This window comes from Setaria viridis, chromosome 3, assembly GCF_005286985.2.
Source record: "Setaria viridis chromosome 3, Setaria_viridis_v4.0, whole genome shotgun sequence".
NCBI lineage: Eukaryota > Viridiplantae > Streptophyta > Magnoliopsida > Poales > Poaceae > Setaria > Setaria viridis.
Window position 1 is genome coordinate 17,861,360 of NC_048265.2, and position 17,089 is coordinate 17,878,448.

Below are 17,089 nucleotides of genomic sequence, written 5' to 3' on the forward strand. Positions count from 1 at the left end.
GCGTGCAGCTCATTTCAATGTCATTAACAATTTGAAATGATGGTTATTGACTTGATAATTCTATTAAGCAACGGTTCTAAGAAGTTTTTTCCTGATGGACCAATAATGTGCTCTGGTGTCTGGGAAGAAAGTCCCAAGAGGATTCTCCTCATTGCTCAGATTTGTTTGGACCTCCTAGTCCTAATTGCTCGCATTGTGCCGGTGGCAGGGCGGGAATGTCACATTGTGTCATGTTAGTGAAGTGGTAGAAGGCAGTAGGGAATCCGGCAGATAGGCGAAAGAAGCTCGACGGAGGGAGTACCGGTGGTAGCCGGAGGGGAAGCGGAAGAGAACTGTGCTCCACGGTAAAATTCAGGGGTGAGTCGGGTGTAAAATAACCAAGTGGAACTGTGGAAGTGCCGAGCAGACGGCCCAAAAGAAAACCCAACCAACACGATCTGTATCCGTTCCATCAACTCAAAAAATTGTTCTGCCTCTGTACAATTATGAATGCGTCATAGAAACTGCATACGTTGAGCTAGGGTAAAATACCTGAATGCCGATTAGACGGCCCACAAGAAAATCAACCAACATGATCTGTTTCCATCCAATGAGCTCAACAAATTGACTTCCTCTGAACAATTATGGATGTGTCATAGAAACTGCATGACGTTGTCAATGGAACAGTATTAAAAAACAGTTTGGATCAAATATTTAGAATGTAAAAATAGCTGCCTTTGCAATGAGGAAACTTTGATCCACCCTTCAAGCGAACCTTATTGTTCTTGTTTGTACAACACAGCCACATTCACAAGGAAACCAGTCAAGCAGACAACAAATCAATTCTGAATGGCGTGACTTCTTGATCACGCACAATCCCAACCCTACAACAGTTTTCATGTCACCTAAAATGTTTTCTGCTATTCCTAACTGCCAATGAAAACTAGGGAAAAACAGAAATCTAAAGAAAACAAGAAACTCTGTAACTTCTAAGAGATGAAGAGCATCAGGGCTCAGGGTCATTTTTCTACCATTCCATGGAGTTGGTTCTTCTAAGATCTTGTGGCAGTTTTTTCCTTATGACTGGAACTGCCCTTTCCATCAGCTGCACGAACAGGTAAACTTCTTTAAATAAGTGAAGAAAGAACAGTCACTTTTACTCAAGTAACCATGGCGTTAGAATGGTATGAACATGGAGAATAAAGATGAAGATTGAAGACTACACCATGTCCAATCAATGTTGGACCTCTAATTGCTATGCTGTAACAAATGGAAGCTACTTTTCCTTTATATATATGAACCGTGTAGAAAAACACCCTCCACCCCCATCGATAGTGACAAGGTAAGACCATAAGATGTAAGTTACACGATTATGATGCTTCAACTTGATAAACAGTGCTGTACTGTGAGATTAGCAGGGTCACAGATTAGGCCAGTGGCAAGACTACATGTTTGTATTTTACGGCTATGGAGAATGCATCAACAGAAGGTGAAAAAAAAAACAGTTGGCACATGCTCTTCAGAATTCAGATTGCAACCGAAGATGTCAAAAGATATTCCTTCCAGGCACAGCAAGCAAATTTGAGCTAGTATTGCCCAAAAGAAACAGTTCTGACATGTTTTTAGAGATGGACAAAGAGCTACTTACTGCAAAAAAATGTCTCACTAAAATCATGCGGAAGCACATTATGAGTTCAGGTTCAGAAAAAAAATGTAAATCTCTGAGGCAGATGGAATCTTTGTGCACATAATTTGAGTGCTAAATACACACAGAGCAATTTATCTATGCTAAACATATGTTGAAGTAATTATGTTGATAATGAAGCTTACCTCCGTAAGTCTCTTTTGGCGTCGCTCCTCCTGCAAAATAATAATGGCAAAATAAGATCAATTGAAGGGAAGACCAAATAGCCTAAAGTTAAGAGACAAGTACATATACTGATATAGTTAGCAGTGTTTCTCATGTAAAACTCTTCATATTTTTTTTCCCTATCCTACACTCTGCCCTTAATCTAATTTGTTCAGCGACACACTTCTGCACGAAACTTCTATAAGTAATCGATACAAGTAACAGAAAACCTGAAACTAGGATACACGAATGAATTGATGGACAAGGACATCTGATACCATGACAATTCAAATGAAGATCAATTTTCAGATATTTGACATTTCACCCAGCAAATGTATGCAAGACTCATTTCTCCTTCTCTAGTGGAAACATGTTTTTTCCCTCAAGAACTTTTTAAATTCTTGATAAAGCCTCTGAATGCAATGCTAAAAGATTCAGTGCTGTTAAGATACATCACACTTCCAAATAAAGAAAATAAAATAAGAGGGAGGGAGATTCAGTTCATTAAGTGTCCAGTTCCCATTCGTTTTGGGGTGATCATGTGCCTGATGGTATCTTAGGAATACTATGACCATTGTAAAGGGCATAGCATTATACCATGACTCGCCAGATGCCTTACAATTTCAAATTTCGAGCAGAGCAGTACATTATGGTCACACAATTCTGCACTTTCCTTTTTTTCCTTGTCTGCCCAACTACTACAGCTGGGCACTGTGCTCTAACAAGATGATTCATGGCATCACCAGCTGACGAGTTATACAGTACTGGTAGACAAGGTAATGTTATTGCATAAAACTGTGGAAACAAGACGTGGCCCAGGGCATGCTTGGAAGGCCCACCCCACATGTCACAGCAGCATTTGCTGAGTGCAGAACCAAGGATAAATACCTGCTCCCTTAACAGTTCTGCTTGCTCCTCCTCGAGCTGCGTAACCTGCGATTCCAGCTCTGCTACATACGCCTGCATATGGGACCAAACAAAAGCATCAAAATCACCCGCTGTCGCAACAAAATCTGCACTCGGAACGTCTCCGGATTACGCAGAACGCATCGAATCAGAGAGCCTGAGACTGTGAGGCATTTCAACGTTACCTGTTTCCTGTCCCTGGACCTCGCCGCGGACTCGCGGTTCTTGATCATGCGCTTCTGGCGCTGCATCACCGCGCGGTCGGCGGGATCCACCATCGCCCGCTTCCGGCTTCCCCTCCCGCCGCCGACTCCCCCGGGCGCATCCCCGTCGGGGACGGGGAACCCCAGCGCCATGCACCCCTCCACCGCCGCCGCCGCCCTAGCGCCGGAATCCCGCGCCAGGAAATCCTCCAGCGTCATCTCCGCCGCGCCGCCGCCGCCCCTGGCCCCGGAGCCTCCGCCGCCGGCGGGAGGGGGTGGGGGGAGCGCGGGCACGGAGAGCCCTCCGGCGGCGGAGATCTCCTTCCACACCTCCTCCGACGTCCGCCGGGCCGCGGGCGCCGGTGGGGTGGCCGGGGATGGCTCCGCCGCGCCGCCGCCGCCGGCCGCGGCGGCGTTGACGGCCTCGGGGCCGTAGATGTTGCGGATGATGTCGTCCATGTTCATGGATCCGATGCCGCTGCCGCTCCTGAAGCGCGCGAGGTCCGAGGATGATCCGGCGCCGGCGCCGGCGGGCTGAGGTGGGGACGACGACGCCATCACTCGCGATGACGCCATGCGCCGGCCGCCGGCCAAACCACGGCCCAACGGAGAGAAGGGGAAAAATTAGGAAAGACGCTCACGCCAGGCGGCCGGCGCGGCTCTCGCTTTCCGCTCCTCGGCTTGCCGTGCTGTGTTCCGTTGCCTTTGCCTCGTGTCACACGCAGGACGAGGTCTGGGCCTCTGGGAGGAGGAGGGAGGGGAGCGTGGGGAAAAATTGTGGTTGGACGGGAGAGCCGTCTGTGTCCGCCCCGGCGGCTCGGTGTGTGTGTGTGTGTGTGGGGGGGGGGGGGGCGGGTCTGGGGGGCTGGGACTGCCTCGGCCAGAATGGAAGATTTGCGGCTTCGGGCCTGCGCATGCGCACCGCGGCCGTTGTTGTGGTGCGCCTTTCCGGCTTCCTGCGTGTCCGTCCTCTGCACTTGGCCGCTGTCTACTTGCCCAGTGGAGTGCTCCTACTCCTCAGGCCCGGCTATAGGGGTGGGCAGGCGGTGCGACCGTCGAGAGCTTGTGAAACAGGAAATTGGGGGAGATCATAGATAATTACTGCATATAATTTTTTATTTGATATAGTAATTATTTGAAGCTCCATCATAAAACAGCCCATGCCGTAGGTAACTCTCATTTCCAGTCCTATTCTACGTAACTTGATCCATCGAGCGCAGGGCAAGTTGCAGGCGATGCTTTGTTTGATCGTTTCCTGCCGCCGTGTGGCGGAACCGCCCAACTTAAACTGGTTTAAATGCGCCTAATCGCTGTCGGAACAGCAATTATCCGAAACGCACTTAAAATAGTATAAGTCCGGTCGTCCGTCGAGTGTCCCTAGGACTCCTCGAATGATCCACGTCACGTCTCATAGCCATACACCAGGATTGTTTTCATGATGGGAAAGCATCAACAAATATTACATTTTTACATACATACATGAGGTACGAGTTATTACATGACGTAGTTTGAAATAAACTTAACAGTGCAGGTTAGAGAGAGATTCTAGGATTTAAACATAAACGGGTTCAGGTGGGAGATGAGCATTTAAGTTTTCTTCTGAGGGTATTGCGAGACTCGTAACAATACCCTAATTTTTCGGGGCTTCCTCCTCGGTGGACTCCTGCGGTGCCTCTGAAAATAGCCACAAGGGATAACCCTGAGTACGGGGTACTCAGCAAGGCTTACCCGACTAACCAATATAATAGTTTTTCTGAAACTATATGATAGCTTTTTCGGTGTACTGGCTGACACACTTTTTGCCCAAAGAGCTTACTAAAAGTGAGACCTTAGCTTTATCTTTTATTCCAATTAAGTTATCACCTAACCATTCTAAATGATGACAAAAATGATTATTTTGCAAGCAACAAGGTATTAAGTCATACACCAATCATTAGTGGAAAGATATTGCATTCACGAATTTATACTACGATGCTCAACAGTGATCAAGTGCATTCATAACCGAGAATTACGGCAATCCGGATTAAATTACATCGTGTAGGAGAGTACTCTGATCACCAGTTACGTACGACTGTCCAGGTCGTACGTAACGACCTTTCGATTAGTAAACCCAAGGATTGGGAATAAGGCTACCCTGACCCAGGGACGCACCCCCACATGGGACCCCACGTCTGGCCTGATCTCCATGTGAGTTTCAGGCTACGCCCCTGCCAATCTCCAGCACGTCAAGCACGGGTACGAAATATTCCCGATTAGAGAGTTTACTAACCTACCGGGCTTTACTGGTCCCATACCCAGTAAGTAATCAGGTGTCATTCACTTAATCAAAGGTTAAGACAACGATCGGGCCTTAACCAAATTAATCTAGCAGACAGAACTATATCTCTAGCTTCTGCCTGCCTTTCAACTTCCAAGTTACCTTTCCATAATTAGCATGTATGACCCAACATTTTACCTTAAGGTTCGGTAAACAAGTTACTTAGGCAACTAAGCATTTCTAGACTTGGGTTACTTACTAAATATTTGAACAAGTGGCAAAGATGTCCTTAAAACAAGGTACGATAATGCACAAGAATGGGTTTCAATCAACTCCTAGACTTAGTGCATTCATATAGAAAATAACCGATAATTGGACACATGAAATAATAATTCCAAAATAGATAGGTATAATGCACCGGGGCTTGCCTTGTTCTATAAAAATGTTAGCACTGCCCGACGGATTGGCTTTGCAGGGGATCAATTCAACAATTTCTTCAAACTCCGGAGATCCTTCTGATAATTCCAAGAAATCCTCTTCCGGTGCTTCGGTGTCTATGATAAAGCATATGCAGGGGTTAGTGATGCAACTTTTTGAATACAAGACTATACAACTTTCCTTCATGATAAAGTTGCAAGCCAACAAGTGACTGTACAATTTATCATGATAAAGTTGCAAGCCAACACAAAAAAAAACCCAAAAAGATTAATCCACCATTTTTATTTCCTTTACTAACCTTACCTTAGGCGATTTCTTTTATTTTTAGAAAACGTTATAATTATTTTCTAGTCTTGAAACCTAATTTCCTATGAGTTAACAATAATTTGTGATTATGAAAATATTATTTCATATTTTATGCATTTAATAAAGGTTAAGTATTTATTTAAATACCTTAAAGAAAAGGCATTAAACAAATACCTAAATTTTATTATTTTTCCTAGGGTATAAAAATTTTAATGCATAAAGGAAAATAAAACAATCCTAACAAAATTGGTTTCACTAATTTTGGACACCCCTAGAAATTTCTGTGATTTAAAAGGTGATATTCGGATTTAATCTATTATTCTATAAAGAAAATCTAAATTTTTCCCGAAAAACCCCCAGCCTACTTTTCTCACTCACCCCCTTCCTACCCCCTCTCTCTTACGCTGGGCCCGCTGTCAGTGTTTTAGACCGGCAACCCGCCTAGGGGGTACCCTAGGTGGTCTTTTATGCGGTAAGGGTCGTCGAGAATCAAAGAATCAATGGTGACGCAAGGAACACGATTTAGACAGGTTCGGGCCACTAGATCGCGTAATACCCTACGTCCTGTGTGTTGGTTTGTATTGATGTTTGCTTTGATCTTGAGAGAGATGTCTTGAGGGGGGTCCCTGCCCGGCCTTATATACGCGGGAGGGCAGGGTTACAAGTCTGAATCCTAGTCGGGTACTATTACAGAGTTCTACTCATTATTGGCCCGAGTAGTTTTCCATAAACATACAAGACTAATTCGAGAAGGATACGCCCATCCTTGTTTTGATCTTGTCCGAGTACGTCCCTTGGTGGGCCGTCCAAGGCCTACTCGAGGACCTGGGGAGTATGCCCGACACCCGCGGCTCGAACCCACCTTCTCATCTATTCCTTTAACCCACCGGCCCTTCTCTCCTTTGCTGGGCTCACTGGGCCGATTTCTTCTTCCCCTCACTTTCCTTAATCTGGCGCCGGCCCAACAGTCCACCGCTCTCTTTTTCTTTCTTTCGCGCGGATCCCGGCCTGCTAAACCGGCCCATCGGCTTGCTGGACCCCGGCCCGCCTAAAACCTTCGCCCGGCCGACCTTCTTCTATCCCCTTCCTTTTACTGACGGGCGGGCCCCCAGTGCCAGCACCGTCTTCTTCCGCGCGCCAAAACTGAGCGCGACAGGGGGCGGCGCGGCTCGCCGGCCGGCGCCCCACCGGCGACGGGGCTAGGCTGGGGAAGCATCCCCAAGCTAAAGCGAGCCTGTGCGCGGCGGCAGCTCCCCGGGAGGTGGCCGGACTCTCCACGGCGGCGGGCGGCGAAGCTAACGGCCGGCTGTGACTAAGCACGACGACGGCGCAACTTACCTCTTCAACTACCCCTACAGCTTCCTAGTACCCCAAGAACTTACCTACGACTGACCACAAGGAAAGGAAACAACGGCAAGGTAAAGCTCACCGTGAGCAGGGGGTGCGGCGGTGGCGGACGGAAACGACGGCGGTTTAGGGCACGCCGGCGGAGAGGCTGGGCAACAAGCTACTAGGGTTGTTGGTAGGGTGTGAGTGGAGACGTGGACGGAAGGAATCGACGGGAGCTGCGTTGTGGTGGTGGAATTTTGATCGGCGGCGGCGGCTTGACAGAGGATTCACGGGCGGCGGTAAAAGGTGACACGGTAAACACGGCGGCGGGAGCGGTAGTTATTCGAAGGACTTACCGCGTGCATGGGCGACACCGTGGCCTAGTCGTAGGCTGGCGTGGTGAGGAGGTGGCGTAGCTGCTGTGCTGGCGGAGGATCGACGACGCCGGCGGTGGCATGTCCCAGTTCTAGTTCTGTCGCTCCCCCCTTCTTTCTTGCGTCAGAAAGTTCAGATTCCCTCCGTGGCCGATTTTGCATCCGACGGTCCCAAGGTCCTTTAAGCAAAGTTGCAGATAATCTCGAGCTCTTCAAGTTTTATTTTGGCTCTTGCCCAAGATAAATATCCAATTGTTGGCAATTTCAAATTATTTGCCCTTGGGTAACTGAACTTCGTTGAACTTCTGATTCAGTTCGTCAGGCTTCATGGATGGCCATTTACCCATCTTGTGACTCATTTTCAGTGGCCCAAATCCATTCTCCTTAGTCCAACCATTAACCATTCATGTTCTACAACCATCAGAGGTTCCATTTTGCTCATAAGCACTCATACTTTCTGCACTGCATTTTTCTAAACCTTGCTCCAAACTTAGGTTCTTGCTGCTGTTTCAGACTTAAGAAAAATGGCAGCTTCAGTAACTCAGCCGAAAATGGCAAGGTGCCAACTTTGAGCCCTAAATTAAATTTGTTTTCTTTGTGATTCCTGATCAACAACACCCTAGTATTCTTGCCCAAAATTCATATTTTATTGCTGTGTAGTTGCTTTGGTCCACTTATTTGAAAAATGTGGCAGAATTTAATTTCCAAAATGGATGCTTACACTGTTTTTCAGAAATTCTATTTTCGGACAAGGAACGGTAGTCTCCTGTTTTTATTTTTCAAATGCATTTCTTGAGATGTTTAGGACTAGGTTTAGTCTCCAATCTTGATTCCCCAAAGTTCTAAACACTCTCAAGCTTCCATTCCATATTTTTGCCAAATTTTTTTGAATTTAGAATTCAAAATTCAAATTTCGGTCAAATTTGACTCGAATTTGACTTTTCAATCAATTTCTTCTCTCTTTCTCCATAATTTGCCTTTAACTTTTCTTAACCATCTTTGATGATTGAAACACCAAGTGTGACACGCTGTGATCCTGCCTACCCATCGACGCACTCTGGCTGAGGAGAGGAGACACCTGCGCCGATCCGATTGGCTCCTCACCCGACGAGGCGGTGACCAGCAACGGCAAGGACACCGATCCGATTCGCTCGTCACATTAAGCAACCCATAGATTGATTAGTATTTCCAAATTTTTTTCTTATTTATTTTTTGTATGCGCTATGCTTATACTGATTGTGCTAGGGTTAAAATTTCTAATTCAATGTATTTATTTGAATATGATAGATATTACCTAAGAATTATTTGTCGGGTGCTCAGAAACGAGAAAAAAGAAAACAAGAAGATCAGTTCGTAGAATCGTATAGAGGTGCTCTATATAAATTTTTTCCAATTTCAAATAATACTGAAGTCAGTCAAGATCAGAAACCCTTATTATTTAAAATAAAAATTTTGCTTGCCCAAGGACCCTTAAAATTATAGAGCCGGTCCTGCTCTTGCTGCCCCGTTCGTGACGTGTGTGACACGCTCGGCGACGACGATGGCGAGGGATTGATTCCTCCGGTTGCATGAGTTCGTGGGTGGCTTAAGGCTACGGCTCCGCTTGCTCCCGGCGCATGTGACGAGAGATCGTCGGCACACATTTTAGCCCGCGATCCCGTCGGTCGGCGTGACCCCAAGTAAGCGAACTGCGAACCAACGCGACGCACGAAATGGATGGCGGAGGCGCGGAGCAGATCCCGGAGGTGACAAGACAGGTTCATCTTTTCGCACGACCACGACTCGGGTAAGGCCCTCTCCATCGAGTACCTCCAGCTCATATAAAGTGAAGAGCTAGCGCTAGAATAAGAAATGTCCTTAGCGTATCTCCCAATACATTTCTCTCCCACGACACGTCTCCTAATGCTATCTGCTGCTCATGTTTTTCACCTCTCACTTCCGGGTTAGAGCTAGCCGCTGGGCTTATATCGTTGGAGAGGGCCTGAGCCCCGCACGGCCGAACGGGTGCGCGCACGTTTTCTACTCACAACCACGCTGCCTCCTTTATCAAAAAAAAAAAAAATCACGCTGCCTAGGAAGCAGCTGGCGCTGGATGCCTGCGACAGTACGCTTGTGTGTGTGTGGTAGACTGATAGCGACAGGGAAAGCCAACGCGGGGGATGCTGCTGATTCACGGGCCCGGCTAGGCGAGAGTGAGACCACGGCGTCTCGCGCGGATGTTAAGTTGGTAACCTCGTCACGGCCTTCCATCGTAGGAAGGGACCAAAGGTTTGCTCGCTTCATATTTGGATGGTGGATCGTGATTTTCACGAGGTGAAGCGTAAAGAAACAAGCAGTCTTTTTATCTTTTATCTTTCATCACGGTTTGAAAGAGCCCACTAATTTACCTCCGGCTGACTTTTGCTAGATCATATTACAATTATTTATCTAACATGCTATTACAAATATACAGGCCCGTATATTGGATGTGCAACACGAGCGACTGCGCAGGGCCACCCAAAGTTAGGGCCGCCAATCTAGCGCATGCATGCATGCATGAAGTTGATTTTTTTTCTATCTGTTAATCTCTATCCGCTTCCTTGCCTTTCCTGAGTCTTGCCTCCTCACGAATCTTAATTTGTTAGCACAGATTCAATATTTCCTTTCTTTTAACATGCCTATAAAATCTCCAGGTACGCTTGCTTGCTTCTCTCTTGCTCTTCTTTTTCTTCACGCATAAATTCCAAACGCAATCTTCTATTATTTTCTACCTTGACTTTGATCTAGCTATTTTTTTACTGCAAAAGATGAATTAAACTCAAAATCCAGCCAAATAAATTACATGATCAGGTCAGGTTTAAGGAATTGGAGGTGCCAAATTTTGCTATCAATAATTAGTACTAATCACTAAGCCACCAAAACAAGGTCGAACTACTCTAAATTTGCTGCTAACTTTTCTCTTTCCTTCATCGGGTTCTCCGACGATCGTCGCTTCATCTTCTCAAAATAGTCTTGTTTTTTCCCCCCTCAAGTAATCTGCCTTCCAATTATGATGCAGCTTATCAAATTTTCTCCATACACTCTCTTCTATTACTGTTCCGTTGATCAGGATAGCAAGCGCCCAATCATGATGCGTTCTTTGATCAAATCAAAATACATTTCGATTACCTATATTTTATAAATATAGAGCCTCATTTTATATTTCACACGAGAGCCTCTAAATCTTAGGTACGACCCTGCAAATATAGCACCTAACAAATCGCTCCCTCACCGCTCGTGCTGCCACACTAGCTTTCCTCCACCCCTGCTGTTGTTTGCTTGCGCATGCCGCTTGCCCAAGCTTGCCGCTTTTTGGTCACCCACATCATTTGTCGGGCTTGATCTCCTCATACGTGCAAGAAACGGAAGGAGAAATAGACAGCAAGGGAGGAGAAAGAATCGTGGGAAATCCATTTTGTGTTTGTACGGGGACAAACTTGCAAGGGGAGGAGGGATAATGAATGCATAGCCGTATAGCTATTTTCTATCTATACGGGAGGAGAAAGAGATGTGTGCGAAAGAAAATAGTGACACGTGTAAAGTGAGAGAAGAAGAGAAAGAGGTTGCAATCCACGGTCTAGGTTGCCAAACGATCAGCTTTGTATAATCCAAAGCTAAAACAAACAATACCTAGCCTGATTATTTACAACCTACCGACAATGGTCCACAACACATAGAGGCAAGCTAATTTTTTCGTTTATTCCCCTTTTTATTTCAGTCTAATTATATTTATTGGATTATAATTTGTACATTTATACATGCTTCACCATTTTCTATTTAAAACTTGATTCAACGATCCATGAAATCTAACTAAACGTCTATTATCTTAGTACAATAGTGTTAAAAGAATCCACCTTGTTCGCAAACAAGAGGTATAGAAATTCCACATTAATCGAAAAAAAGAAGAATAAAACCGTTGGATTTTACGAAGATCTAACAGTCTCGACTAACCTAAAGAGTCCATATCAAATTTGACTTAATAAATGTAAAGTAATTGATTTGCTTTGTTCAACATTTGCATGACTCTAAATCCAACCTGATAAAATATTGCAAGAGATGGAAATAAAAGGCTTAATAGCCATTTTGGTCCTCAAAGTTATCTCATAGGCTCGTTTTAATCCCTAAACTATCAAAAGGGCCACATCTGTCCTTGAACTATTATATTTGGTCCAATATACTCCGTGGTCCACGTATATATATAGTACACTCGCCATTGAAGAAACTGTTGATGTCTAATAGATTTTTTTTTCTAAAATAGAATGTATTGGCACTCTTCGTTGTAGCTGTAAAAGGTCCAGGAAAGTCTGCACGACCTTTGCCCGATCCTTCCCCCAATTGATTGCTCTTGCACCACATTGATCAATCAAAAGGCAGCTCTTGCATGGCCCGAAATATACCGTACACACCAATATCACTTGTTAATCTGCACACATCTATGTCCTAAACGAAAGATTAAGTATACCAAAGAAGAGGAGCATCATTCAGCGCTTGCTTCTTTCGTGACCCAAAGCAAAGTTAGCTCCCAATTATAGATGATTCCCTTTCTATTTCTACTAGGAGTAGCTTAGCATTAGCTCACTCACATGTGCAGCTGACGTGGCATGCCAACATGGCACACCACATAAGACTGGGGACTGGATTGGAAAAAAACAATAGTTCGGGGACTGAATTGCCCTTTTGATAGCTGAACCTCTGAGCAAAGTTTGAGGACCAAAACGACTATTAAGCTGAAATAAAATAATGTTAGGAAATCAAAATCAATTGCTTTGCTGAATCTTGCTCGACTCTGTTGATACGTATGGCATGGAAATAAAATTTGTTTCTCTCTCAAATAAACCAAAGTTGGCGTCATGATGACTTTACATAATCGACGGGAATAGCCGACCGTCAACATATCAGGCGATGGTGAAGAAGACCATGGTGGTGCGCTTCGCCGATCCATTGACTCTTCATGTAGGCTCTAAAGTCCTGACTGTTAAGTGCGATTGAGGATGCGAATAACGGTGTGGAACACCCAGCGCCAGCGGTAAAGGAGACGTGGTCGGTTGCGACGTAGTCTAGGGTATCCCATCAACGACGAGGGCTATGTTTATGTTTAGACTTTAGAGTTACTCAGGCGACCCTCTAAGCAGATTCTTACTTCAAATTTAGAGGATTAAGTTTAGAAAAAAGCCCTTCAACAGACCTTCTATTTAAGCTCCCCATTTTAATCAGGCCTCCAAATTCCTCCCTCCATCTTCCATTCCTGAAAGATCTGGAGCCCTCTATCCATAAGACTATTGTTGGAGTTGGAGATATTTTTATAACCTTTAATAAATAGAGAACCATATTCGATCTTTAGAGATTTTGATAGGAAAACTATTGCTGCAGTTGCTCTAAGTGAACAGTCTCCGCACGCAGATCTGGCGCAAGTTTTTGACGATGAACATTGTGATCCACTCTGGTGACTTTCCGAAAACATAATGGCATATGGACAGCACACGGCGGTTAATGCCAAAATCTTTAAACTAACCAGATCGGTTGGATTGCTCATGCCTCATGCACGCGCTGTCACCTAGCACCAAGTGGCTCCTCGAAACTTCCGGAAACTAGCATCGTTAGAGGGGAATATGCAACCACTTCTAGCTATTTAGTATTGAACTAATTTTAAAAAGCATAAATTAAAAAGCAAATATAAATACTGAACTAGCTATTTAGTAGCTGATTAAATATGTAAACAAAAGTATTAAATATGGAGTACTGCGATACAGCACATTAAATCCATAGTTTTTTGATATGACAAGTAGAATATGTTTTCACATGCTATTTCTGTTTCTATGGTAGATTTAGTTAGGGCATGTTTGGTTCTTTAGTCCATGGATTAAAGTTGGACTAAAGTTTTAGTCACTCTTTAGTCCATGGACTAAAGGCTGTTTGGTTGGAGTGACTAAAACTGCCTAAAGATATTAAATGCTATAGCAAAAGGATTATTGTGCCCTCCTACCAGTTAACCCTCCCACCTTCCTGGCGCCATTTTCTCCAGGCGTTGGCGCCATATTTTGCTCCTCCGATCCAGCATAAGCAACGCACCAGGAATTCATGCGCACCAGCACAAGTAACGATCCAGTACAAGCAACGCGCTCAACTCCCTGGTCAGCATCAGAAACAAATCTCCATGCGCACCAAATGCCAAAAAAACTATTATTGTGTCACATGTTTGTACAAAAATTCATCCATACAAAAATTCCACAAAGCAACACACAAATCACCATTAAAAGTTCAAATCTATGATCTACTAAACAAACCATCGGCAATCCAATCACGGAATTCGTTCATGTTTTGATCTTCATCTCCATGACGTATACTTGACACATTACCATCAGAAGATGTTCCTTCGGTGAACGAAACATAGTTCTCATCATGATCAACCAAATCAAAGTCTGCATCCCCTATAAAACTCTCTCTAATGAAATTGTGAAGTGCCATGCACGCAATAATTATTTCGCTTTGCTTTTGCATAGGATAGCTAGGTAGGTCAAGCAATATCCTCCACTTCATCTTTAAAACTCCAAACGACCTCTCAATGACGTTACGAAGTGAAGAATGGGTGTAATTAAATAGTTCTTTTTTACCTCTTGGCATTGGCCCTTGTCTAAACTCTGGCAGGTGGTACTTGGTTCCTTTGTACGGTGCAAGATATCCTGATCGGTTTGGGTAACCCGAGTCAACAAGGTAGAACTTACCTAAATATTCAATATAAAGCTTGTCAAGATATACTTGGTTATGTATGTTACATGACAAGTGTCAAAATAGTAAGTCAACGCATAAAAGAAGTAGTCATTACCTTCAGGTGGATGCGGATATTTGTCTCCAAACTTCTCAATGGCATCTTTGAACACCCTCATGTCATGAACTGACCCAGGCCATCCCGCCACCACAAAAGTGAACCTCATATCAAAGTCACATATGGCCATGACATTCTGACTCGTATATCCATGCCTGCCCGTATGTTGTACTACCAAGCTAGTTGGCACTACAACTGGAATATGAGTACCATCTATTGCTCCAATGCAGTTGTCAAAGAAGGGTGTGAACCTAGGGGATTGCAACCTAGAATGCACGCTCCTAAACTCAGGGTCCTTTGGCTTAATGATGTCCACTGCCAGCTTGTTTACACTCTCTAGTACTTCATCAAACTTTCTACATATAGTCTCCAGTGATCTTGTGAAACGGTCCTCTGCTTGTCTAACTGATTGAGGTGCACCACATATCCATAAAAACAGGCCTAGAGCCTCTACAGATGACATCTTCCTAGTTGACTTTAATCCATATGAATCAACTAGCACACTGTGCAACCTCAGAAACAATTCCTGACTCATTCTAAACATATTGAAGCAAGATGTTCTATTTCCTAATGTCTTCATGAGCCATTCAAACCCACTTTCTGTTGGTACTCTATAATCTCCTTTGTTCATATAAGTGTCAAAGTGGTACATACCCAACATAGCAGCAGCCGTAATTATGATTTTCCTCCTCTTCTTCCGACACCTCAACATGAACTCTTGTACTCTTCGATCATATTCCTCTCTATCATCGTCCTCTTCATCCCAATAATCATCTTCTGAGTCATCTTCTTCCTACACACAAGAACAAGGAGAAATCAGTACATTGTCGACATGTACAAAATTAGATCTTAATAGAAATCAGTACATATGAATCAACTAACAGACATAACATGACATTCCACACAACCAGCAATAACATGACATTCCACACAACACACCAACAGAGTCTTAACATAGATCTTAACAGAGTCTTAACATGAATCTTAACATAGAGTCTTAACATAGAGTCTTAACATGAATCCTAACTAAAATTCATAACACTCATCGATAGCCTTTAGTATACTCCTGCCAGGTATTCCTCAGCCAAATCAATCTCTCTTCTGGATTGTCGACCATGTGAAAAACCTCTCTGTAGTACTCATTTTGAAAAAGAGTTGTAGCCATTCCAAACTCCTCAGAAGTAGGTCCTGCTCCGGCTTCTTTTACCAATGTCAAACAATTTTTTATGTCCTCCCTAGCCTCATCCTTCAGTTTGTTTCTCATTTCATGCCTCAAATGTTGCCTCTCTTGCAACTCTTTCTTCCTCAATTGGTGCCTCTTTTCCAACTCCTCTTCCCTTTGCTTTGCCATTTCAGTTAGAGCTTGTTGCTCATTAGCCATGTTAACTTGCAACTCAGTTAGAAGGCCCTGGAACATCTTCATCAATGGACTCTTCCTCTTCTTGTTGGGACTTGAGGCTGTGTCAACAGTGCTGCTTGTTCTCTTGCGACTGCTGCTGCTCGCAGGACTTCCTACCAACTCCTCTTCCTCTTGTTCTCCACCTTCCTCGATATCTAGGCCGGCTTCCTCATCATCCAATATTTGAGGTGAAGATCCTGGGATACAAGCAGCCAGTCCATCCACTGCAACACCTCTGAACATCTCTATAAGTTGGGGAACATATGTAGGCACAAACTTCATGAACTTCCTACACTCAGTCCTCCCCTGAAACCCACAAACAAGTGATTAGGTACATAAAAAACAGTACAAAAATGGAGCAGTACATAAAAAACAGTACACCTCTGAACATGGAGCAATACAAAAATGATTTGTTTACCTTTAACTTCTTTTCCCACCATGCTCTTGATGCTATGACAGTACCATCAGGTCTTCGCCCTAGAGCGGTACTAGTTTGCAACTCTTTCCAGAAAGTGTATAGAGTTTTGCACTGAGTCCATCTGTTCTTCAATTGCTTGATAGTTAGGTTCAGTCCAGCCTTTAACAGAAATCCTTGCTTCATGTTATTATAGCCTCTACGGGACATTACTCCCTTACAACAATTCCCTGCCCTTATTTCCTCAACAGCAAGTTCACAGTAAATATGGGTATTTTCCTCGGACCAATCGGCCCTGTCATGATGGTTCTATAGTAGAAAATAAAATGTTACGCTACGCATTGCAATGTCAATCTACAAGAATTATAGCAGAAAATAAAATGAATAACATGGAACCATTCACAATTGACAGTAACATGTAACCATTCACAATTGACAGTAACAAGCAACCGTTCACCATTCAAAATCTATAACATGCAACCATTCATAACTGACAGTAGCAAGCAACCATTCACCATTCAAAACCTATAACATGCAACCATTCACCATTCAAAACCTATAACATGCAACCATTCACTGTAACATCAAGTGGATTGGCAGTGGAGGCAATTACCTGGGAGGGAGTTTCAGTGCCATGGGAGGGAGTTTCAGTGCCATCGTCATCTTCTTCGTCACCAGCATCAACATCAAGTGGATTGTCAAAGCCCTGACCACCAGAGGAAGATGCACCGCGACCTCCTCCCAATCTTGCTCCCCCACGGCTGCCAGATCTTCCTCCACGCGAACCTTTGCG

At 44.3% G+C, this 17,089-nt stretch overlaps 2 protein-coding genes across 2 annotated transcripts; both read right to left on the bottom strand.

Moving 5' to 3' along the window:
• Positions 1 to 692: 692 nt before the first annotated feature.
• LOC117846860 (bZIP transcription factor 12) lies at positions 693 to 3,781 on the bottom strand. Its single transcript, XM_034727963.2, has 4 exons — positions 2,920 to 3,781; positions 2,717 to 2,788; positions 1,810 to 1,839; positions 693 to 1,084 (listed from the first exon to the last, which is right to left on the bottom strand). Exons 1-4 carry the CDS (start codon positions 3,511 to 3,513, stop codon positions 1,007 to 1,009), a joined length of 774 nt encoding a protein of 257 aa, XP_034583854.1. The 5' UTR covers positions 3,514 to 3,781; the 3' UTR covers positions 693 to 1,006.
• Positions 3,782 to 13,835: 10,054 nt separating this feature from the next.
• On the bottom strand, positions 13,836 to 16,180 carry LOC140222103 (protein ALP1-like). Its single transcript, XM_072292302.1, has 2 exons — positions 14,483 to 16,180; positions 13,836 to 14,381 (listed from the first exon to the last, which is right to left on the bottom strand). The coding sequence occupies exons 1-2, from the start codon at positions 15,192 to 15,194 to the stop codon at positions 13,924 to 13,926; spliced, it is 1,170 nt and encodes a 389-aa protein (XP_072148403.1). The 5' UTR covers positions 15,195 to 16,180; the 3' UTR covers positions 13,836 to 13,923.
• Between the last annotated feature and the right edge of the window lie 909 nt (positions 16,181 to 17,089).

Excerpts from the sequence above, each read along its gene's own strand:
- LOC117846860 (XM_034727963.2), bottom strand. The coding sequence starts at position 3,513 with ATGGCGTCATCGCGAGTGATGGCGTCGTCGTCCCCACCTCAGCCCGCC. Across the intron at positions 2,789-2,919 it reads GGTCCAGGGACAGGAAACAG|GCGTATGTAGCAGAGCTGGA; the intron begins GTAACGTTGAAA and ends TCCCATATGCAG. Across the intron at positions 1,840-2,716 it reads CAGAACTGTTAAGGGAGCAG|GAGGAGCGACGCCAAAAGAG; the intron begins GTATTTATCCTT and ends ATTATTTTGCAG.
- LOC140222103 (XM_072292302.1), bottom strand. The coding sequence starts at position 15,194 with ATGTTGAGGTGTCGGAAGAAGAGGAGGAAAATCATAATTACGGCTGCT. Across the intron at positions 14,382-14,482 it reads ATATCCGCATCCACCTGAAG|GTAAGTTCTACCTTGTTGAC; the intron begins GTAATGACTACT and ends TTGAATATTTAG.